Below are 24,266 nucleotides of genomic sequence, written 5' to 3'. Positions count from 1 at the left end.
TGCAGGCCTCTTGGCTGCTGAAACAGTGGAAAAACATAACTAGAGAAGAATGTACTAGGATTAAAGTTAAAAGTGACTCATGTTCCATTTCAAACAAACAGCCTCTTAGTCGATTTTAGTTTCTAATCAAAAAGATACATGGCCACAGCACTGAATTAACATGAGAACTATCCCAAGAATTAGTCCCAGGAAGGCTAATATTTTTCTGATAGTATGGCCATTAATGGTTTCGTTTGGATAAGAAAACCTGCTCCCGGTGCCTGCCTGGCGAGCCCAAGGACTCAGGTTCAGTCGCAGGTGGTGCCGAGGCCAGGGTGTGCTCTGTTGGCTGCTGAGACGGGACGTGGTGGTGCACACTGTAATCCCAGCACTGGGGAGGTTGAAGCAGGAGGCGCACTGTGAGCCCGAGCCGCGTAGTGAGACCCTGCGCCAAATAATGAATAAATACATAAGCCTGTTCCCGAGCTTCACCTTCTGTGCCTGAAGGTTATTTACATTTTATTTCACAGGGAAAAGAAGGAGAGTTTGTGTACAAAGAAGTCATCAAATCACCCACTGCCTCCCGCATCTCTCTTGGAAGAAAAGTGAAGTCAGTGAAAGAGACAATGCGGAAGAGAATGTCTAAGAAATACAGCAGCCCCGTCTCTGAGCAGGTACGTAGTTACCTAGCAGAAAGCCCCTTCGGTGCTCTCGGGGAAGCCAAGGACAATCATCTGAAGTTATAAACGCTGCTAAGTATATACATTATTAACCTGCACCAGGGCTGTGCTTTGTTTATGTAGGCAAACATTCAATTCTAGATGCCCAGACTGAGCACTTAGGGTGTGCAGGCAACACGTTTAGTACTGGGAATACAGGTGCAAGTGTTTGAATTCCCTCTGCAGCCAGCCTTGGACAGAAATGGCCCATCATTGATGCAGAAAGCGCTGTAAATGTGACCACAACAGGACTTGCTTAAATACCTTTGCTGCAAGTTGTCACCAGAACCCACCCTAAAGAAGTGGCCTTGGGCAGCAGGCTTTTCAGATGGAGCCTAAGTTATTTTAGAAGGACTGAGAAAATGTGAGAAGGAAATTCAGAAAGCGCTTCCTGGTTCCAGACTTTGATAGCTGCCTTTTTCTTGGGGGTGCTTGCACTAACTGGCCCTATCTGTGCCTATTAAGCTATCAGAAAATTGAGCCCTACCCCAGTCTATGAAAAAAAAAAAATTGTTACTATTTCTGTCTTAATTGAATTGGTGGAAAGAATAAAAACAATTAGAGATCTGAACGCTTAGGTAATTTTGACCATTGGATTTCAGAGCCCTTTATCCTGACACCCTAATGCTACTGATTTTGCAGCCTGTTTAAAATACATGTGTGAGCTGGCTGGCTGCGTAAAATATGTAAGGTCTCTGGTTCATCCACCAGAGGTTCATCCTCCAAATCCATGTCAGTGAAAAAGAGCAGGGAAAGCAGACATCTTTGCTCTGCTGCTGCCCCCTGGTGGGCAGAGCGAGCTAAACACCAAGCATCTCACTGTTGAAGTCACTCTGAACACCTGCCTAGCCAGCCAGCTGCACTTGGGACAGACATAGAGTGCACGTGTTTATGACAGAGGTCACTGTAAGATTGGGAGTCATTTGCCCCCCTACCCACCCCTGGGCAGTGTTTCGGGATATTTTGGGGGTGCTACTAGAATCTAGCCGACAGTGCTACAAATGTAGTAGTGTGCTCATGTGGCCCCACCGAAAAGCACGCTGGTCCACAGAGCTCAGGCTGAAAGCTCTAGCGCGTGACACATTTCAGTTTCTTCTTTCATCCTCTCCCCCCTCCCCCGCTCCTTTCTCCATCCTTTGATCCCCTTCCCATTGGAAATGATCTAGTTCCCTATTACATATTATCTGTCTTATATTTTGCCCCTTAATTTGTAATTTGGGTTTGTCATGTAAGAGAACTCATATGATTTGAGCCGTGTGTCTGATTTATTTCACTTAACATTATGGCCTGAGAGGGCATCCATTTTCCTACAAATGGCTGTAAGTTTATCTTTCTTTACGGCAGGGTAGTGCTCCGATGTGTGCCCATACCGCATTTTTAAATCCATTCATTGGTTAATGGACAGATAGGCTAAGGCCAGGATTGACCTATTGTGAATTGTGCCAATACCAACATGAGGATCCACGTATCACTGTAACATGATGTCTTTAACTCTTTTAAGAAGATTCCTAGGGCAGGCCAAATGGCTCAGCAGATTAAAGCGCCTATAAGCAGGCGCAGGGGCTAGGGGTTCAATCTCCTGGGCCTGCTGTGCTGCCCCCCCATTGGGGGTGCACCGAAATGGCAGTTAGACTGGGCGTGGGATTACACACCTGTAATCCCAGCACTTGGGAGGCTATGAGCAGGAGAATCACTGAGTCTGATCTAGTAGTAAGACCCTGAACACCCTGTGGACCCTTCCCTTAAAAAATAAAAAAGGAAACTAATATAGCCAGCAAGGTAGCTCAACAGACTAAGTTCCTACTTAGACAAATGCAGGGACCAGCGTTCAAGCCGGCCTCCATGCACGCCTGTAGTCCCAGCCCCGGGGAGGCTGGAAATAGGAGGATCACTACGAGTCTGAGCTGCCTAGTGAGACCCTGCACTAAATACATTAGAAATACATTAAAAAAGTAAAATTTTTTCAATGTAAATGTTTCCCCTGAAAGTAGATTAGATGGTCTTTGATAAGACCCTGTGACCTGGGTGGGCCCTTGTGAGATCCGGCAGTCACAAGTGCTATGTGACTGCATTAATCATGGGTTGTACTTGCTGCTGGGCCACTTAATTATGCTGAGACCTTAAGTCTTCAGCTAATCATTTTATTTTTGTGGTAGATTTTTTTCAACCAGAGATTTTAAAAGTGTCTATTTGAACATGCAAAATAGTCTTTGAATGCTTAATAAATAATGGGTCATTGATTTAAAATTAAGGAATGATATAGGTTAAATTTTAAAAATGGGATTTAGAACCAAGTATCACTATGAGGATCAACTTGATGGATACAGCTGCAGCACCCACTGCTGAGAATTGCAGAACAACCTCTGAGGCCTTGTGAGACTGAATTTTCTTAACCCTTTCAGGACTCGGGACTCAACGGCATGCCTGGCTCCCCGGCCTCTGCCCAGCCTGACTCTGAACACATGGACAAACCCAAGCTCAAAGCGGGAGGATCTGTGGAGAGTCTTCGGAGCTCTCTGAGTGGGCAGAGCTCCATGAGTAAGTCCACTTCAGTTGTAGATGGTTTCCTTGGGAGGTAAAATCGAATGTGTTGAGCTTCAAATTTAGGCAAGTTCATTGTGTTCAGTAGGACCCAGGTTTCCTCAGGGGGTGGTGAGAGAGAACCAGACCCATAAAATACCTGCACTGTGAGTCAGACTCATTTGGTAATAGATCCAAGCAGTGGCACCTGGAGGGGGATTAATTTTGGCTGAGGAAGATAAGGAACGGGTGAAAGGAAGGATGGTGGGGGGTAGGCTACAGGAAGGGGCACATCAAGGTGACTGGTAAGGTAAAGAGGCTTGAATTGCAAACATCACTGATAGCAGGTGCTGTTCAGCTGCCCCAGGCCCAGGAGTGGTTGTGTTGGCCAAATTGGAAAGGGGAAGGGTTCAAGTTTAAGTCCATCGCTTTTAAATTCCTACCCTTGGGCAAGTCACGGACCTCTCACAGGGTGTTTCCTGGTCTGTGAAATGTAACATTGGCATGTGGTACCAATATGAGGCCGTGGATGTTAAGGGAGAAGGCAAGCGTCCGGTATTGGGTTGCCTTCCTGAGCGAGTCCCGTGGCACGTGGGCTCCTCAGTCATGAGGACAGTGTACTGTGCCATCGGAAACATGATGTGGGAAGTCAGGTGTGCTCCCTTTTCTGTTCTGACGCGAGGTCCTGGGGCCTGGCTCCCATCCTTGGGCCTCACTTTCCTGATCTACAGTCCCCTCTATGCCTTTCAGCTTTGCCCTGTAGGACATCTATACTTAGCTTCCTCCTTCCGTGTTTCCCGCACAGGTGGTCAGACAGTCAGCACCACTGATTCCTCCACCAGCAACAGGGAAAGCGTCAAGTCAGAGGATGGGGACGATGAGGAGCCACCCTACCGGGGCCCCTTCTGTGGGCGAGCCCGGGTGCACACTGACTTTACCCCTAGTCCCTACGACACAGACTCGCTCAAGCTCAAGGTGGGTCTCTGGGGCTCAGAGAATCCCATCTGGACCCCTTTCTTCCTTTCCTCCTTCCTCCCCTCCCCTCCCCTCCCCTCCCCTCTTTTGCCCATCCCTCCTCCTCCTCCCGCCTCCTCCTCCTCCCTCTCCCCTCCCCTCTCTTCCCTGCTGGAAACCGCTGCTTTCAGAGTTGAGATAGATCTAAGACAATCTCTCTGTCTCTGTCTCTCTCTCTTTGTCTCTCTGTCTGTCTCTCTCCCTCCCCTCCCTTCCCCTCCCTCTTTCTCTCTTTCCTTTCCCTCTACTCCCTCCCCACCTCCCTGCTGCCAGAAGGGCAGGGCTTGCCACTAACTTGTGAGTGGTAGGCAGTTCTTTGCCTGGGAAGCAGGAACACTTGGGCTAATGAGTGACTGTTTAGAGAATCAAGTAGGAGACAGCACTGCAGCCCAGGCCCTGAGGTGCCAGAAGAAGGGCAGCCTGTGATCTGGGACCTTGTGAGATCCGGCGTAGTCACACGTGCTCTGTTCTGCCTCTGCCAAAGCGCCTGTCATGTCCTGTATCAATGGCTTGGGAAGGTCATGTGTGGGACCCTGGTTCTGCCATTTTTCCTTCTGTGTAACTCACTGTGCTTCAAAGTACACCTAACGGAAAGATCTGTGTTCCCTGGGCTACAGAAAGGAGATATTATTGACATAATCAGCAAGCCGCCCATGGGGACCTGGATGGGTCTGTTGAACAACAAGGTCGGCACCTTCAAGTTCATCTATGTGGATGTGCTGAATGAGGAGGAGGAGAAGCCCAAGCGTCCCACCAGGAGGAGGAGAAAAGGAAGACCTCTGCAACCCAAGTCCGTGGAGGATCTCCTGGACCGGATTAACCTGAAAGTCAGTCCCTTCTACTTATTCCTCCTCCAAAACTAAGCATGGGGAGGGCAGGTTTAGGCTAGGCTAGGTGGAGCTATGCCACCTAACAGGTGACCCAGTAGTGTGATGAGTAGCCATAATGGAGAGGAAGTTAGCGGAATTGTCCTGTGGCCCTTGACCTGCTCTGTGTGTGATGATCTAAGCCATAGATCAAGTGTTGCACGTGAGGCTGTAAGGGCAAACCCGGTGCCTCTGCATGGCCAGCTCCTCAGAGCCAGGGAGGTGTTTCCCTTCCCACATCCCTCTCCCCAGACTCCCAGCACCTGGTAGGTGGGTCTGCAATGGGAGACTCTGTCTCTTACAAAACACTGTCGCTCCTGAGATATCTGAGGAGCCCACAAAGTTGAATTTTAATGCCTCTATAAATGAAGGAGGGGCCTTCTCCCTAGTGGGCACGTAGTGATAAAGAAATGAGTTCATATCAAGGGCTCAGTTATGATGTGGAACCCATTACAGTCTGCACTGTACATCTGCTACCTGTGATTAATAAAATAGTCTTCCTGCCTGCCGAATTGGTGGGCTCAAAGGCATAGGACACATTCCAAATGGTACTAGTCTTGATTAACATAAAAATAATGATGAGAAAAGAGCTGAGGGGTCTGAGGCTGGTAGTCAGCTGGCTGTTGCAAGGCTGGGCCACTGATTCCCTTTGGTCCTGTCTCCACACCTCCCAGGAGCACATGCCCACTTTCCTGTTCAATGGATATGAAGACTTGGACACCTTCAAGCTCCTGGAGGAGGAAGACTTGGATGAACTAAATATCAGAGACCCAGAGCACAGAGCTGTTCTCTTGACAGCAGTGGAGTTGTTACAGGACTATGACAGTAAGTCCCTCCACACGCTCGGGGTGTCTGGTCCAGAGCCACAGTCTTTGGACACTAGGAGGTCTCTTGTAAACTCTCAGCAGGTGCTTCTCTCCTTTGAGTCCCTCATGTTGTCTTGCTCCTTCCAAAGCCAGTCAGCTTCATAGTGCACTAGGCCCTCATGACGATCGGCCTGGCCTATGAACGATGTGGGTTATGACCAGGATTTTAGTTTTAGCTTACAACCAAAGACTTGAGTTATGACCCAGATGTCGACTACTTGTGCTTGCAGATGCTTTCAGTACAGATGTAACCCCTAAAGAGTTCTGGAGGGCACATTACCACATCCTTTCCTGTGTGGGGTTAAATCCTGGGCCAGTGTCTCTTGAAGGCCACCAAGATCTGCCTGTGCACAGGAGACTCTGAAGGCTGCGTACAGGAGCCTGAGCCTTCAGTTGACGACTTGAGTTACAACTGGCCCTTGGGACTGAATTGAGTTCCTGAGTCAGGGGTGCATGGAGTGCCAAAGAGCGCAAGGCCATTAATTCCAAGTACAGACACTCCTATTAACATGGAAGCAGAACTCCTCTTTGGTAGTCCTGACAGCTTCCCTGGCGTGCTTCTAGGTAATCCTTGAGGATACCACTGCGCCATGTGACAGAGAATGAGCTGCTGTCTTGTGAGAAACCAGTGGACGCTGCCTTGGTGTCTGTTGGGGTGGGCAGTCTCCAGCAGGTCGCTAGGGTGTCTGGGTACGAATGTGACCAATCACTGGGAGTTCCCTGCCCAGCTCAGGGTTATTTCTCAAAATCATGAGGTATTTTCTTACTGAACAGGGTGATTAATAAGTGAAATTAATCAGTTTCTGTTAAAGAAGCAGGAAATGTCTCTGAAGTGAGTATATGGAGCAAAACGATTCCAAACTTAAGTGGGTGACAGCTGAGTTGTGCAGCATGTGACGGAATGCAGGGAGCTGGCGGCCTTACGGGCTTTGTCCCATGGATGTGCCCCACCGCTCCCTTAACCCTGTCTTACGTGCTCTTTATTCTTTAGTCCCACATTGTGAACATTCCTGAAATTAGTCATCATGAAGGTAGTCCTATCCTTTCCATTTACTGAATTCAAATGTATTTTCTTTCAAGTGCTTTGCTTCAGGGTATCAGTAGCTAATAGCATTTCTTTTGCTAAAAGACATGGCAAAATGATGGTTAATGGTGGGGAGAAGAACGTCACGCATTACAGATGATCCCTGATGGAGGGTTTTTTGTCTTTGTGGTGATGGGAAAGCTCAGTGGAGTAGAAACGTACCTTTTGAATCCTGGTCCTTTCCTGGGCTAGCCATGTGCAGCAGTGACGGCACTCTCAGGAGGCCGGGCAGGGCAGCAGCAGCAGCTCCTGGGCAGTCACGAGGGTGAGTGAAGTTAGGGTGCTCAGTGGGCTCGAGGAGCAAATGCATTTTTAGTTTATGTAACTTTTGGTGGGTTCTGGCGGAGCACCTGGCTGAGTCCCTCGGACCCAGGAGACGTGAGGCAAGGATGCCAGTGCTGCTTGCTCTCTTCTGCTTAAAATGTATTCCCTCTAAGTGCACTGACAGCACGGAGGACGCACACCGGGATATAGGTGTCCGAGCCCTGGGCAAACAGGTAGCCTTGAGGGGTACCTTGGTGGCCTTCATTCATCATTGCTAGTATTTACATCTCCGAAGAGAAACCCTGCGGCCTGGGGCCAAGTGTGAGTAAATGACCTGGGACGCTGCATTGCTGAGTGCTAGCACTCACCTGTTTTCCTGACTCACGTCTGCTCTATAACATAGCCCACTTGCTGTTCCTCAGCCACGGAGAACGGCTGGTTTCAGTGCACTGTCTACTGCACTTCCTTCACCATGCAAACAGACGAGGACCAAAGCTAGATCCTGAGTATAGAGAAGGCATCTGCGCCTAGTCTCTGTCGTGCCTTATTAGCCCAGTCCCTTTGTCCTAGGGTTACAGCCCAAGATTTGTGCCAGGGCCATGGAGGAGGGTAATTTTAGTGATCCTAACGCTAAGAAGGCCAGGCATGGTGGCTCACACTTATAATCACAATATTCTCGGAGGCTGGGGCAAAGAGATTGCAAGTTTGAGCCCAGCCTATGCAATTTAGCAACTTACCAAGATCCTGCTCAGAAGAAAAAAGAGCAGGAGATATAGCTCAGCATTAAGGCCCTGGGTTCAGTGCCTTGTAAAACACACACACACACAAACTCCCTTTGCTTCTTATAAATCCTATTTGGATTTATACATTACCAGTATTTGGACTTTTCCTAATAACCAAGATAGTAAATTCTTTTATTTGCTTTAAAACAAAATCTTCATTTCTTAATGTTATAAGACTTTACCTCCAACATGGTTAAATTCATTAAATTCATTGCATTTCAGATGTAGTCCTTCTAAGTCAGTGATAACTTAGAGGACCACAATAGCTTTCTCTCAAACTAGATTTCTTTCTTTCTTTCTTTCTTTCTTTCTTTCTTTCTTTCTTTCTTTCTTTCTTTCTTTCTTTCTTTCTTTTTAAATGTGTTTGGCACAGGGTCTCACTACACAGCTCAGACTCACAGTGATCCTCCTCTTTTCAGCCTCCCTAGCATTGGGATTACAGGCGTGTACCACCACGCCCAGTCTCACTGGCCTGGTCAGCATGCCTGGGGTGGGGCTGGTGCAGCATGCAGTATCAGGGATCAAAACAGGTCTCTGCACTTTCATAAGCAGGAGCTTAGTCCATGAACTGTCTCACCGGCCCTGTCAAACTAAATTGTTTGCATTAAAGAGACACAGGTCTGTTGAGGTCTTTAAAGGTTTGTGATCTTGAAGGTTTTATAGCTAAATCATCTATAGAGAGGAAAAAGTCTATCTCCAGCAAGCAGATCTGTCCAGGGTCTTCCAGTCTTTGGAAAGGGCAGCTTCCGTGGGGGTTGGCCGGAAAAGACCTCAGTTGTCAGAGTCTCCTCTTTATATTCTTAGGGCTACTAAGTGTAAGTACACTTTCAAAAACTTTTAAAAAATATTTAATTGTAGTAAAATATGCATATCCGAAAGTTTATCAAACCACTTTTAAACATACAGCTCAATACAAACATTTTATGAAAATTTTTATCAAAAATTATGTCAAGTGTGCAGTAGAACACAGAGAAAAATAAAACAAATTTATACACATGCTCTTCTTGAACTCAACTAAAGTTAATATGTTGTAAGCTTTGTTTCAGCCCTATTCATTCATTCACTGATTCAGACTATATTAGGGATTAAACCCTGGGCCTCCTCACTGAGATGCAATTTCAGTGCCTGTGTTGTGTTGTGTTGTGTTATGTTGTGTCATTTGTTTGAGACAGGATTTTACTAAGTTGCCCAGGCTGGGCTCAAATTTGGGGTTCTTCTGCCTCAGTGTCTGAGTGATCCTCATTTTACAGCCCTGTTAAAGTGTTGCTATCCAAGAACCCTTCGTGCTCCACCCGCTGTGGTTTCTGAGGGTGCCCTCAGTGCCTCAGCATGTGCTCCCCGTGTGCACGTGGTTGTGTTGCTCAGTTTGGTGATGAGGGAACCAAAGTGGTTAACATCCAAGCTCAGCTCTTGCCCAAATGGAGATGCAGCTTTCACTCTTTTTTTTTTCAAATGAGAATTTGTACATCGCAGTTCATCCTTGTTCTTTTTGTGCTTAGACATTAATGCTAATAAACGTGATAGAAAGTAACTGACTTCATTCTGCAGTACCTATGTGGGACCTGTGGCTCGTTTTGGCCCAGAGAAGGTTGTGACTCTGGCCCTTTGCCATATGCTCATGACTGAGTTGGACAGAGTTTCAGGTGATGGGAGGAATCCTTCCCTCCATCACAGTTCAGGTGCCCTTCTCTGCTTGGTGAGGCGAGGACTCCCCGAACGCTGATCCTGCGTGCATTCCCGTGACTTCTGCTTTCTTCCCACCCACCTGCACTCTGGAGTTACCTTTGGCTTCTGGGGTGCACTGAACCGTTGCCACTAGGGATGGGCAGCACTGCTTCCTGTTGCTGGGTTGGAGCTGAGAGCTCAAAGTCATCATTTCCCAAGTATCACTTTCCTAAATAACATCCTAGGCTGAAACGGAGGCTACTGTACAGCCACAGTCTCTTCCGCACAATGAGGACATCACTCTGGAATGTTCCAGTTTTAGTGTGGGGGTGGCTGTATCTGTTCATGGGCTTCTAACATGTCAGTTTGTCCTTGGTCACTCAGGAACTAGCACTCTTCGTTTGTGTTTCTAATTGAAGACCTTATTCTGCCATGGTCTCCGTAGTAGTGATGTGTTACAGAAACTTTTCCAACGAGAAATACAAACAGGAGGCCACAGCACATGTGTACCGCGGCAGCCCTCTGCTCCCCCACATGTTTATTTTGATGACCTGAGAACAAGAATCATATTTCTGGTTTATTGGATTGGTTTTTCTCTGTGTATGTGGTCAGGGCAGAAGGGTGAGAGGCAAAAAGAAAGGAAAATAAATGAAAGCCATTTGTTGTCCCAACTAGCTATTTTATGTAGAAATTGTTTTCTTGGTTTCCACTTTCTGTGACCAAGTACTTAGCCTGCATGACAGAATGAAGATGCTCAGCATGAGTCCCTGTGCTCCACGCACAGGGTCACGTGCTCACTCACTAGGACTTGCAGAGTGTCGCTGCTGAGAGAGGTAAAGGCCACAGGATTCCTCGGGCAGACTCTCTTAACACACACATCTGAGACTCTTTTTATCGATTTGTTTTTTTCTCTCCCCTCAGTTTTATGAGGTCATGTTAACACATATGGCCCTTCTCTTTAACAAGATGCCTCAGAAGGACACACTCACACATTTACCTTAGGTGTGTCTCCTGCTTGGTCACCAAGGCACAGTGTATATGAGTTACTTTCTGGTCACTGAGGCACTGTGCCCAACAGCTGCACCATAAAGAAATAGAAGTTTAATTTGCTCAGGGGGTTAGTCCATGATTGGCTGGCTCCACAGCAGTGATCTCATGGCAGAAGGGCTTGATGGAGCAAAGTTGCTTGGTTCCAGTGACCAGGAAGCAGAGCTGGAGGACAGTGCAAGAGAGGAAGGGGCCAGGCCCAGCAGGCTGCTTAATTACTCCTCCACAACACACCCGGAGACACCCTGCCCTAACCTGCTAGGTGTTCATTAATCCAGTGAGGCAGACACACCAGGATTAGCAACTGTAGTGTCTCCTGAGCTTCCCCTCTCAGGTCTGTGTGCAGGGAACAGAAATGCAGGCCCAAGACAGCGGGGAAAGCAGGGAAGGGAGGAGACTCTAGTGTATCCCAAACAACAAAAACGAAAAGAGGCTTGCCACTGGGTCCTCAGTTTCAGGGTCTTGGCCCCTTCTGGCCAACCTGACTTTTACTAAGGTGATGCAAGAGCCAGCATAGGTTACCAAGGGCCAAGAATGCTCTTAAAAGAAGGTGTGATGATATGCCTGTAATCACAGCACTTTGAACCCCGAAGCAGGAGGATCATAAGTTTCAGTTCAGCTTGAGTTTCATAGTAAGTTCTAGGCTAGCCTGGACTATACAGTGAAAACCAGTCTTCAAAAAGCTCTTAAATTCGAGTAACATTTGATACTGGACCTTTTTATGTAAGGTTTCACATTTGGAGAGGTAGTAACATAAATAGTTTCAAGCCCACGTCTCACAGATCTCTAAAAGGACATGGCCTAACCCAACCAGGAAGGGCATTGCCGCCTTTACTTCTGTGCCCTAAACTGAGTGACGGTGCCCTCACCCGAGTGCGTGTGTGATGGTGACGCAGCCGCCAACACCTCCGCTACGTTTTTCCTCTCCGCACAGGCTTCCATCCCCGTTTGGCTGTTTCCAAAGGCATATTCCAGCTATGTGCTGTGTTCCCAAAGATAACTTCATGGGGTTGATCCTTTACTTGAAATGTTCAGTTCTCACAAGATCATTTTAAGTCCAAGGCTTAAAAATATATGGCAGCAACAGGCTGAAGTTGGGATCTGCCTGCCGTGGGGACCTCTGCTTCTGCTCCTCTGTGATTCCGCGTGATGTGTTCACCTTCTCCAGGTAACAGCGACCAGTCCGGGTCCCAGGAGAAGCTGCTGATGGACAGCCAGGGCCTGAGCGGATGCTCCCCAAGAGACTCCGGATGCTACGAGAGCAGCGAGAACCTGGAAAATGGTAAGGCCAGCGTAATGGTATTCAGCAGAGTGATTGTTCTTCCCATGATGAGCCAGGTAGTCGCCTTTCATGTCCAGCCTCTTCCTACGCTGCTGTCCAGTCGGCCTCTGTGCTTAGTCAGCCTGGCTGTTGTGTAAGGCTAATAAATTCCATCTGAAAGCCCTGCAGCTATAAAACCCAAATCATGCGTCTCCTGTGCCCTTCGCTGTGTGCAGTAACAACCCACATATGAGTGTTGGGAACCACGAGGTCCGCAAGGTGAACAATTCGCAAGGTAGACCATCCACCAGGCCACACACCTGGACACCCTGGCTGCAGGCTCAGGTCAGAAGCAGTTATGTTGGGAGGAGACAGCAGGGAGGACACCTGTCTTTTTTGTGGTTTTCCTAGACTAACAGGCAGGAAGTAGTCAACGTGGAATTCTAGAAAGGCTGCTTGTCTCAGACACAAGCAGAACTTTCTGTAGAAAAGGTTCAGGCAGGATAAATATCATGCGGCAGGGGCGCTCTGTAGTTTAATGTTGTAACCTCAGAATTCTCATTATCGTGAGATTTAAAAGCAGTAGCCAAGGGCTTGCACTGCCTTTGTGACCTACATCTCTCTTGAACACTTGAAGGCCATTGTAGAAAAATGCTCAGGTCCGACAGGTTTTGGCTGTCTTTGGAGTCCCAGCTCTGAGGCCATGTGTTAGCATAATCATCAGCACCCAGAAAAGCAGACTTTCTTAAGCCGCAGATTCCATGGGGTACAATCAGTTTAGTGGGTCACAGGCAGCAGTTTGCTAAGAAAAATACTGTAGAAAATATCAATACACATCCCATAAAGTAAGGATCAATATTGCTAGTATTGTTGCTTTGAATCTTTGTGTGTGTGTGTGTGTGTGATGGTGAATGTAAAATGTGTCTTTTACTGTGAATTGTGGCTTAAAATAGTGTGAAAGCCATGTGGGGCAACACAGTCAGGACTGCAGGAGTCAGGTAGGTGTCCAGGGTACACGTTCAGTGAGGTGCTCGGGTAACCCAGTTCACAGTGGGACGTAAAACCCGCCGAAGGTCTCAGTACATCCTCCGTGGCAGGAAACAGCCAAGCCTTAGGTAGGTCGAGGAGGCTTTTCTGTTATTTACCTTTCAGCAGCCAAACATTTTCAGAAAATTAATTCCAGCTGTGCTGGATTGATAAGGAATCCATAGATAGCACTGGCAGAACACTTAGTGCCCCACAAGAATTCAGATGCACCTGCCAAGGAACTAGATTACAGAAGATGGCGAACCATGTTTTGAATTCAGGGTGAATCCAGGGGTCTTTCCTATTTAAGCAGACTGTGAAAATGAGAACATTGGGAGTGTGACTTATATTGGGAGTTAAGGGAAAGTCATACAACGTGGTACCTTGGTTCATGGGCTAAATTCTTTCCATGATTTTGATAGACTAATTCATCCCAAAATTCTGTTTGCACTCTATTCCTACAATTTACGATAAGGATATTTTAAGAATTTGCTCTTTCAACCAATTTTTTAAGTTTAATGTGCTATGTTTTCTGAAGAAGTGTCTCCCTTTTCCTGGGGAAAAAAAATGGGACCGTGGCCAGTATATTCAGTACTAACACAAGGCTACTGATCTCCATGTAGCAACAAAATAATAACCCGTAAATAAATGCCTGGCATGTTGGGGCATAGCAGTGCAGAACACACAGATAGGGAGTGTTTGAGGTCTCAAGTTATAATTCACAGGGGAGGACAAATGTCATTTAACCAGGTCTGTGCTCTGCTGAATGCAAAACATTTCACATGTTGATTTTTGCCTTACTAGACAGGATGCAGTTGCTAACTTGACGTGTGACTGAGATCCACTGTTCTTACCTGTCAGTCGTAGGGGCTGTTTTATGCACCATGTGACATGTTGCAGATTTTCAGTTTGGAATTAGAATGAGCTTTGTAGAAGTCCATAATTCATAGAATCTGGTTTTTTCCCTGCTGATAATGGCGAAAGCTCTTACAGTGTCACAGCCTTAGGATTTGTCCCTCTGTTCTTTTTCCTTCATCTAGGCAGCATAGAGATTTATTCGAAGAATGCCTTTCATTGATTCTAAAGTACCCCTGGCCGCCTTTGGATGGGCACTGCCTAACCATTGCACTCGTCCCAGTCAAATCTGTCCATGGCCTGATTTCTCTTGCTGCTTTATATACTGAAAGAGCAAGACTGCTTTAGTTGGGAGATGACAAAATTCTAAAAGTATGTGGTTAAAAATGTTTACTCAGGGGCTAGGGAGATAGCTCAGAGGTAAGCCCCTGCCTGGCAAGTTTGGACCCGGGTTTGATCCCAGGCACCACATGCCGCGCTGCCCCGCCCAGGCATAGAGAGCTGGCCACCGACACTGGGTGTGGTGGCGCATGCCTGTAGTCCCAGCACTTGTAGGGCTGAAACAGGAGAATCACTAGGAGTCTTGAGTTGCATCGTGAGACCCTGTACCAAATACATAAAATTAAAAAAAAAAAAAAAGTTTACCTAACAATAAAGTCAAAGGAAAACGTTACTCTTCTAATGACATAGTGGCTTCTCAGATATTAGAGCCAGCCATTTCTTCATACCTCCCAAACCTGATGTAGGTTTAGTACTACTCATCTTTTTCTATAAGTCTAGAATAATGAAATCACTTGACTCAAATATTCCATTACCGGGGGCATTCCTGTCTGGCATTTGTCAATGTCAAAGATGACAACAACATGCTATTAACCAACGATGAAACCAGGGACAGTGAATTGATGTGTGCTCCCATAGTGCACTGCCTGGGCCGTGCGTTGTGTGCTCTCAGTGAGGCTTACTGAGCGGCAGCAGTTAATACCAGCCAGCAGTCCTCAAATAAAGGCGTCATGTGCCTGGTTGGTGGCTTCACTTATTAAGCTCACAGTTGATTTTTCCCTAGGGCTTTGCTTTGCTGGAACATAGAACTATAGAAGTATTTGATAGGGTGTTTCTGCCAAGCTACGCACTGGACCTTGTTTACTGGTCTATATCAAAGTTGCTTGGTTGATTCTGGATAAATTTATTACAGGGGAGCCACTTTGAGGACGTGTGATTTTGCATATTCATTAGTCACCCCTTTGTAGCATCATGGGTAGACGCTCTTGAGAGAAACCAGGCCTCCTCTCCATTTCACCCATGACCTTGAGAAATTGTACTGGCCAAACAAAAATTCCATCTGTGGTTTCCAAATAGGGTTTGGATGATCGATTGTCTCCTACATTGCTTGCAGGTAGAAGGAGACGTTAGGTTTAGCTTTCTGCTGTTGCCTAATATGCACAGCCCAATTACCATTTCAGTTTCCATAAGTCTTTTAGTAAGACTGAGAATTCTTTCTAAAAATGGGACCATAGCGCCTCTAGGGCACCCATTATCATTCATGATTCCTTTATATGCTTAGTACAGTTTCAAAATGGGGATATGGGAATTGGAGTTGTCCAGTATGTGTACATACACTTTTATGTGTGTTTGATTTTTCTTTAACACATTCTGTGTCTCACAGGCAAGACTCAGAAGACTGGCCTCTTACCTGCCAAGTCATCAGCAGAGTCCAGCTTGCAGCCTTTCCACAGGAATCAGCTGGGCACCTACCCGACCTTACCTTTAACAAAGTCAGTGGATGCACGGATGCCGGGAGAAGAGAACAGGCTGGGCCTTGGTGGCACTCCTGTCCCTTCCGAGCACTGTGACACACCTTGTGTGATTGGTTTGAGTAAAAACCGAAGAAGCCTCCCGGTTTCCATCTGTCGGAGCTGTGAGACCCTGGAGGGCCCCCAGACTGTGAAAGCATGGCCCCGATCCCATTCCCTGGATGACCTCCAAGGACAGACTGATGCTGGAAAAGATGTGCCTACTGAGGTGACAGAAACCTCTCCTCAGATCGTACCGGAAGTGCCCCAAAAGATGTCCGTCCCCACTGCAAAGGTCCAGCCTCCAGGGCGAAAAAATTCCGCTGCCAGCAATGCCTCGCTACTGACCCAAAGCCAGAGATGTCCCGACTCTCAGAAGATGATGCCCAGAAAGGCTGAAGGTCCCCTGGCAGCCTCTTCCTGTGGCACTTCACTTCCTCAGTGTTTGCCCAGAAACTATGAGGCTCAGCCTCCTGGAGGCAGGCACAGTTTAACAAGGACGTCTCTCGAGGGTCGCAGGAAAGGACATGATTTTGAAGGAACCCACCATCACCCAGGCATAAAAGAAGGTGGAGATGCAGAGCAGAGGGTCCCCGAGGCAAGGACACAGCCAAAACACCCTTCACAGCCTCCGCCTGTTCCTGCCAAAAAGAGCAGAGAACGTCTTGCCAACGGGCTCCACCTTGCTCCCGTGGGCACTGGGGGGAACCTCCCCAGCCCAGATGGCCCATGTTTGCCAGCGAAGAAGGCCAGCCCTGCTGATTGTCCCTCAGCACAGGCATCCAGGTCTCCCTCGGGGCAGGAGCCTGGCAGCCCGTCATGCAGCAGGCCACCACCGTGGCTCTCAGAACTGCCCGAGAGTGCCAGCCTGCAAGAGCATGGTGTGAAGCTGGGCCCAGCACTGAGCAGGAAGGTGTCCTGCAACCGGGGAGTGGACCTGGAACTGCTGACTGAGACCAAGCTGCATACTGAAGGCATCGACCTCACAGAAGAGCCATACTCTGATAAGGTAGCAGAAGCATGGGGCTCCCCAACCCCTGCGATCTTTTGCTGTTGTCTGTCAGACATCCAGGGGACATGAATTCCCCACACCATTGCCCTACAGCAGGCTGTTTTGAAAGTGCCATTGCCAGTGGCTTCTGCCTGTGAAGCAGCAGGCGCACTGATGACCAGGGACCACAGTCATCTGTCCCCCCCACCCTCCACCCCCCCATTACATGTGAATGGAGCCTCACCATTTTCTCATGCTCTTGCTTGTTTGGTTTAATTTTCAGCAGCTGTACCTTGCAGGGAGCATGAGCAGAACCGGAACTAGTTCCTGAAAGGATTGTGGCAGTGGGCAGGAGAAACCTAAGTCCCAGTACCCATGTCTGACTTGACCCGTATTTTGAGACAAAACTGCCTTCCACTGCATTTCCCTCTTGATCAGCTGGGCTTAAATGTCACCTCCCGAAAGTACCTCATAGGTGGACTGCTGGGAGTCCTACTTTGAAAATTGCAGGACCCTGTCCAGACTTGATACGGTGGTTATATTGTACAATTATCTGTAGATAGTAGTGAGGAAATTATAATATAAAACCCCCATTGTATCAAAAACATTTAGATGTATAGAGAAAATTCATGTCTCATTTGATGAAAAAGGTAAAATCATCTACCAGTACCAAAGTGACTTTGAAGACAAATCAGCAGAAACAGAGCTGGTTGGAACCGCATGTGTCGTTACAGTGCACTCCTGGAAGTCCTTGTTATAACGTTCTTATGAGCACACATGCCCACAGGAACATCCCCTCCCTCCTTTTCTTCCATCTCCTTGATATTTCAGGGGGAGGCCCTTTGAAGCGACAGTAGGGAGAGTTCTAAGGAGACGTGCCCTGCTGATGCGGTCTTAAAAATGAATGGCAAACTGTGGAATATCTGTGCAGTAGAAACTTGTCCTGGAGTTTAGGAAGTTAGCATCAACAACAGCAGAAGGATTGGATTTTGCAAAATGGTTAGGTTGAATGAGACGTAGGCGCTGGCCTGAAAAATGCAGGGTGATCATTTCTTGCCTTCAGTACATTTCAGAAGTTATCCTAGACCTCGTTAGTATTTGGGCATAGAGATATAATGTATTCCCCTGAGAGCATCCATGCTGATTGTAGAGAATATATACTCATCTCAGATTTAAATTTTTGGTATTACTTTATTGTAGCCAAATGTCTTATATTTAGTGTATCTTAGAAAAAGAAGAAAAGAAATCCACGCCACCTTCACACCCCGCGCCTTTTCTTCCCACAGCATGGCCGCTGTGGGATCCCTGAAGCCCTGGTGCAGAGATACGCAGAGGACCTGGATCAGCCCGAGAAGGACGTGGCCACCAACATGGACCAGATCCGGGTGAAGCTGCTGCGGAAGCAGCACCGAATGGCGGTGAGCAGCCCCTCGCTTAGCCTTCGTGGGGTGCATTTAGTGACCATGCTGGTGGTGAGCAACTGCAGGTGTGCAGCAGACAGGGGCTGCCTGGAGTTGTTTCAATTTGGTTTGTGTCCCAGCGCTAGGTGTTGAAGGCAGGATCTTTGTGGCCGAGCAGTATTCTCAGCTGTACCCTCAGCACCTAAATGCTTTTTAAAGGTACAGTTTTAGAAGGAAAGGAAAACACAATCCCAGTACTGTGAAAACCCCTAAAAAAGTTCTAAGGATCACAAATTTTCAGACAGGCAGAGTAAGAAAGTTCAAGAGATCTGTTTTACTACATGATCGCTACTGTAATGGCAATACTTGAAAATTGCTAGGGCAGTAGATTTTAACTGTTCTCACATAAATGAACATAAGTGGGGTAATACATACATTAAATAGCTTGATTTAGCCATTCTACAATGTTTACATTAATAGAAACATTATATACCCTCAGTTATATACAATTTTTACTTCCCAGTATGTAAATACCTAAGCATTTCTGTGCACGTGTATAATAGTAAGCATACATAGTTTTGAAGCTTGATTGTTTTTAGTAGTCAGACCAGGTTCATTTCTATTACCAATTTTATCAGAATATTGTAAGTATTCTGTAGCTTACCCAATCCATTTCTCTCTTCCCTCCCTCCCTCCCTCCCTCCCTTGTTCCCTTCCTTCTTTCTTTTTTGTGGTGCTGGAGATCAAACTCAGGGTCATGTGCATGCAAGGCAAGAGCTCTGCCACTGCCCAGGTTCAATCCCCGGTACCACATGCTGCACCGACCCTGCGCTGAGCCAGCCACTGAAACAGGGCATGGTGCCCATGCCTGTGATCCCAATGCTGGGGAGGCTGAGACAGGAGGGTTACTACAAGTCTGAGCTGCATAGTGGGACCCTGTGCCAAATATATAAATATATAGAAGATTTTTAAAAATTAAATAACTTTTAATGACAGGGTCTGAGAGATAGCTTTGTGATCTAAGCACCTGTCTGGCAAGCTCACAGACATGGGTTCAATCCCTGGCACCACACTCAATGCCACTCTGGCCCTGCCCTGGATGTGGGAGGCTGAAACAGGAGGATCACTAGGAGTCTGATCTGCACTGTGAGAGCCAGTACCAAATACATTTAAAAAAAGAAATAACACCTCTGCCACTGAGCCCTAACCCCAGCCCCAGCCCAGCCAATCCCACAATATTGAAATATTTTTATATTAAATAGTAGATCAAAGAACATCTTTGTTAATAAACTACTGTATACTTCTAGAACTTTTTCGCGCACCCAGGACTTAAGCACTGAGCAACATTCTCAGCACTTTTTTGAGTTTTTTAATTTAGAGACAAGATCTGGCTAAGTCTTTAAGTCTCTCCGGCCGGGCTTGAACTTGAAGTTCTCCTGTCTCAGCCTCGCAGGGTACCAGAGTGTGTGCCCTTATGCCTGGCTGCCAGTAGTCAAATTTAAATGTCCATTTCCTTGTCTTAGCCAATACTTGATATTATTGTATTTCAGATTCTTTATGTTGATTAGATACTGAATTTTCTGGTTGTTGCTGCAGATTAAGCTGCACTAATATCCCTCTTCACAGTCCCACACAGGTTTGTCTCTGCAAATCCTTAGGGACCACTCACTGACAAAATAGCCCAGTGAGACAAACTAGCAGGATATAGGAATGCTTACTCTTTGGAACATGGAATGGGGCCATGGAATTGAGATTGCTCTAACTGCAGGAACCTGCTTGATCACTCAAAGTTGGCTTCATTTTTGAGAACTCTTTATTCTAGTCTTTTTGCAGTACCAGGGATCAAACTCAGGACCTTGTGCTTGCCAGGCAGGTGCTTATGCCACTGAGCTGTCTCCCCAGCCCCTAGTCTTGAGTTTTGACTGTCAGGGCATATTCACTTTCTGGCTATCCAGTGGTGCTGTGTCTCTGCACTGCTCCTCGTAGGCGCGCACAGGTAGAGCCTTTAGATTCTGCTTTCTGTGTTTGTCCAGATCCCAAGTGGCGGGCTCACTGAGATCTGCAGGAAGCCCCTCTCTCCCGGATGCATCTCGTCCATGTCGGATTGGCTCATCTCCATCGGCCTGCCCATGTACACCAGCACCCTCTCTGATGCAGGGTTCAGCACACTGAGCCAAGTGCCTTCTCTGTCCCACACTTGCCTTCAAGAGGCCGGCATCACAGAGGAGCGACACATCCAGAAGCTTGTGTCCGCAGCCAGACTCTTCAAACTGCCACCCAGCCCCGAGGCCATGTAGCTGGGTCCACTGTGGAAACCCTGGACCAGAGGCGGCCTTGCCCTGTGCTCATGAAGCTGATGCAATTCCTTCATCATGGGCAGGCTGGCCGGATCCGGGAGAAAGGCACCCAGCCAGGGCACGTGAGAGAAGTGAGCAGAGCACCCCGGTGTGCCCTTGTCTCTGTGTTAGGCTCCGCAGGATGCCTGAGCCAGACAGGCTCAGCTAGGCCAAAGTATCAGACTCGGGAGTTACTGTATCCAGTTGACTGTACTCACCTGTTCAGAAGTTGAACATCTGGCTGCACCAGGAAAAACAGAAGTCCTATTCTCCTTTAGATAAACAAGAGACTATAAATAATTGCTTCCTAGCAATCAGCTTTTATTTGCCTTAATATCAGCTTTCAAGCAGTTATCTGTAACTAGTGTCCACAGCCCTGTAACCATAGTTCCAGATCTTCAGCCTAAGTCTGCCGCGCGACGTGTCTGGGAAGCTCTCAGCACAAATGGGCTTTTCGAAGTGTCTCATCCTGACATGGCTTATTTTCTAGGGACATGCATTTCATCTTGGCTTTCAGTGTTTGAACTAACTACAGCCTAGTACTAAGCTATCTGAAGTTGACAGAGGTATCTGTGGGGGCGTGGGTGTGGGAGCGTGGTAACTGCCTTTCATTTTAATGAGTTCAGTGTTGTGCCACGTCGGTCACTGCCGCAGTATTGACTTGGAACCCTGACCACATCCATTGCAGGATTCAGTCATCAGTTAAGGAGCACGCTTGCAAAAAGTCAGTGTAAGGTTAAAGATTTCAGAACGCTGTTTCTAAAAAGGGAAGTCATTAATTAAAATGTTGTTATCCTCTTTTCTTATTTAGATAATTCTTTTTATTCAAACAGGTTCATTAGGGAGCCAAACCACACTAGCCATTATGTTGAATATTGCCTATTTTCAATTATCTTCCAACTGATTACAGAGTATTATATCCTCTTTTAGTCTCATATCTCATTTTCTAGTAAATAGCAAATTTAGACAGTATTACAGTTTCCATTCCTTGTAAAATGATTTTTTTCTTCACATTCTTCATCATGAGCACTATTTGAAGCATCAAATATGGTCATTTACAACAGAAAGACTTTGAACATAAGACCTGGATCAAAAGTTCTCTAACGTTTCATCTAGTATTAAATGATTTCCCTCAGGGAAGTGGGAGAAGTGGTTTCATTAATTGTAAAGCCATCTTTACATGCTTTATATATCTAGATCCATGTCTCTAAGGAAAAGGACATTCTCAGGTGATGTATTTTTTTCATGCATTGGTATGCATTTTTTAAAAGTAATGTGTGTTTCTTATAATTTTTACCTTCCATGAGATGCCGTGTGAAGAAGTTGTGGTAATGCTGATTAGAAAGGCAAAGCTGCCAAATTTCTATGGAATTCTTAAAAGTGAACCGCAGTATTTGTACTCGGGTTGCGGTGATAGCCTGTTTGGAAGGTGGTAGGGCTGCAGGTCCTCAGGCTAGCTACAGCGCTCACTGGATACCATCTGTGGTGGAGCAGGGGCCTCGAGACGGGCTTCTCTCCTCACCTTTGAAGTGCCTTGGCTTGGCACTCCCGACAGTCCGCTCCTCGCTTCAGCTGAGCCAAAAGACCACGCGAAGGTCCTGTTAGAGGCAACAAAGGAGGAGGAGAAATCATGTGGGAATTCCCCAGTTTTAATTTGTTCTCAGCCTAGAGCTTTTGTTTAAGTAAAACTAGCACCAGAGAGCTTGAGAATGTCAAACCATATTTTTATCACTCTTGGAAATCTTTGCCTTTGCATGGAAAATTAAATTCAGGGACCACAAATAATTTTTAGCATGGACGTCTGATTTGAGGGAGCTAGGTTGGTTTTGACTTTTTTTTAAAAACAATTTTTAAACTATCTTTAGCGTTTGCTTGGTCTTTTTTTTATTTTTAATTTGATCTGAGAAAAGCCTGTGTGTGTGATGGTTGATCGAGGTGGTTTGGGACTGCCTGTGGATGTTGGAGGTAGTAGGTTTTAGCAATATCCAGTTTTTATCAGTTGTGTTTGGTGCAGAATTTGAGTAAAGATAAAAATTATTGTCTTTGGAAAGCACAAAAGAAACCCAGAAAGGCAGTTTGGCTCAGGTAGGTATACATGGCGTTTGTGTGTAATTTGTGACATCACAGCTGCCGGGAAGGAAGTGCAGCCAGTCCCAGCTACCACTGACATTCCCACATAACTGAAAGCAAATAGTTTTTCACAGCTTGCCTTACTCAGAGGCACTTTTCTCTGTCTTTACCCGAGGTGTAGTTGAAAACAGAAGTGATCTATCTAGTAGACATCAGTCCTTGACATAGCAAAGTTCATTTCCATAACTGCAGTGAGAGAGGTCAGTTCACCAAGTCACTCCTGCACATGCGTACTACATTATGTTCAGAAAAAGTATAGTCATCTGAGTCCAATGTATCTTGATTTTAAATTGAGGAAAACTGTCAAGCAAGTTATATAACAACTAACAACATTGCACTTTCTGTATATGAAATCAATATTTAAATAACTTATTTTTCTCCATTGCTGTTCTTAAACATTGTAAGTAGCTGTAATATACCAGTACCAATATGTTCTTGCAATTGCTTCAGCCCAAGAAAGCTGTGTATTGTTTTAAAAACTGTAAAAATTATTGTGATGATTCATTTAGCAAAAGGAAAGGTGGACAGAAGGGTTTTCCTATGTATCAAAAACCTGTCTATAATTATGTCATCTATGTACCTAGAAAAAAAAGTAAATAAATTTCTTCAGTTGAATCTGCTTCTTTGGTTGTTCTTCAGGCATTTCAAGGATGGAAGAGTATAAATAAAGGGGAAATTAAGATATGCTGTTAAGAACTGAAACACACTGTGAAATTGTAGTTGTACATCATTGTGTTGGCCACGTGAGCACAACACATCCACTCACAAGCACCCAGGTTCTCCTGGCCAGTTGCATTTTTTTCCAAATAAGTATCTGAGTCATATAATGACAGTGTCCCAGACCAGAAAGATTTGTGGAAGTTACCTGTTTTCTAAGCCATCATTTTCAAATGAAGAATCTGAGGCCACCTGGGTGGTTGACTTGCCCAAACCAAGTAATCTACTCAGAGACAGAGACAGAGACAGACAGATGCAGGTTAGAATTTCCAGAAATCAGTCAACTTGACAGTAATGTATCTGTTGTTGGTACACCACAAACACACAAAGACTTTTTGGTTGTTCCAGGGATCAAATTCGGGTTCTTGTGCTTGTGGGCGCACTGAACTGCATCTCTAGCCTCGGAAGACACATTTTTACTGATGGAAGGTGTTATAAAATTAGTATATAACATATTTACTTGGGGAAAAAAACACCCCCTTTTTTGTGAATTATCTTATTCCTTTTTCTATAGGCAGCTATCATAATAGCATTTATCTAGGTTCTTAGAAATGTTCATACTTATTTACAAATCTAATTGCATACATATATTTTCATACAGAAGTGAGGAGAACATTTCTTCACCTGATTTTATAAATTAAAATATTGGGAATTCTTCCATGTTAACACACTTCCATTTTGCTGAAAGTTCGGTAATAATCTATTATGCAAGTAATTTGTCTAAATACATAACTTTTCACTGTTATTAAATAGCTGTTATGAATTGTGAATATCCTTACATATATGTCATGTGGAATAGCTGTGTTTTTTTAAAAAAAAACTTTTTTATTCTGTTTATGTATTACGGCACTGGAGATCAAACTCAGGACCTTCCACCTACCTCTGGCACAGGTAGGCCCTTGTGCCACTGAGCTATATCCCTGGCCCTCTGTTATGTGTTATCTAAATTTTGAT

General features: G+C 46.0%; 1 protein-coding gene across 3 annotated transcripts in view; it reads left to right on the top strand.

Moving 5' to 3' along the window:
* Sash1 (SAM and SH3 domain containing 1) overlaps nt 1-21,233 on the top strand; it is a 184,277-nt gene extending 163,044 nt beyond the window's left edge. For all 3 annotated transcript variants that reach the window (XM_004645482.2, XM_023705788.1, XM_023705787.1), the window contains 9 exons: nt 510-653; nt 3,101-3,236; nt 4,024-4,193; nt 4,850-5,059; nt 5,773-5,923; nt 11,975-12,088; nt 15,612-16,747; nt 18,016-18,147; nt 20,163-21,233. In XM_004645482.2, the coding sequence (XP_004645539.1) occupies nt 510-653; nt 3,101-3,236; nt 4,024-4,193; nt 4,850-5,059; nt 5,773-5,923; nt 11,975-12,088; nt 15,612-16,747; nt 18,016-18,147; nt 20,163-20,426 (2,457 nt within the window). In that variant the 3' untranslated portion in view covers nt 20,427-21,233. The remainder of the gene's footprint in view (nt 1-509; nt 654-3,100; nt 3,237-4,023; nt 4,194-4,849; nt 5,060-5,772; nt 5,924-11,974; nt 12,089-15,611; nt 16,748-18,015; nt 18,148-20,162) is intronic.
* The last annotated feature ends 3,033 nt before the right edge of the window (nt 21,234-24,266 follow it).

Source organism: Octodon degus, unplaced genomic scaffold, assembly GCF_000260255.1.
Source record: "Octodon degus isolate 3935 unplaced genomic scaffold, OctDeg1.0 scaffold00229, whole genome shotgun sequence".
NCBI classification, from domain to species: domain Eukaryota; kingdom Metazoa; phylum Chordata; class Mammalia; order Rodentia; family Octodontidae; genus Octodon; species Octodon degus.
Note: the sequence above shows the minus strand (reverse complement) of the source record. Positions and strands in the feature narration are given on the sequence as shown.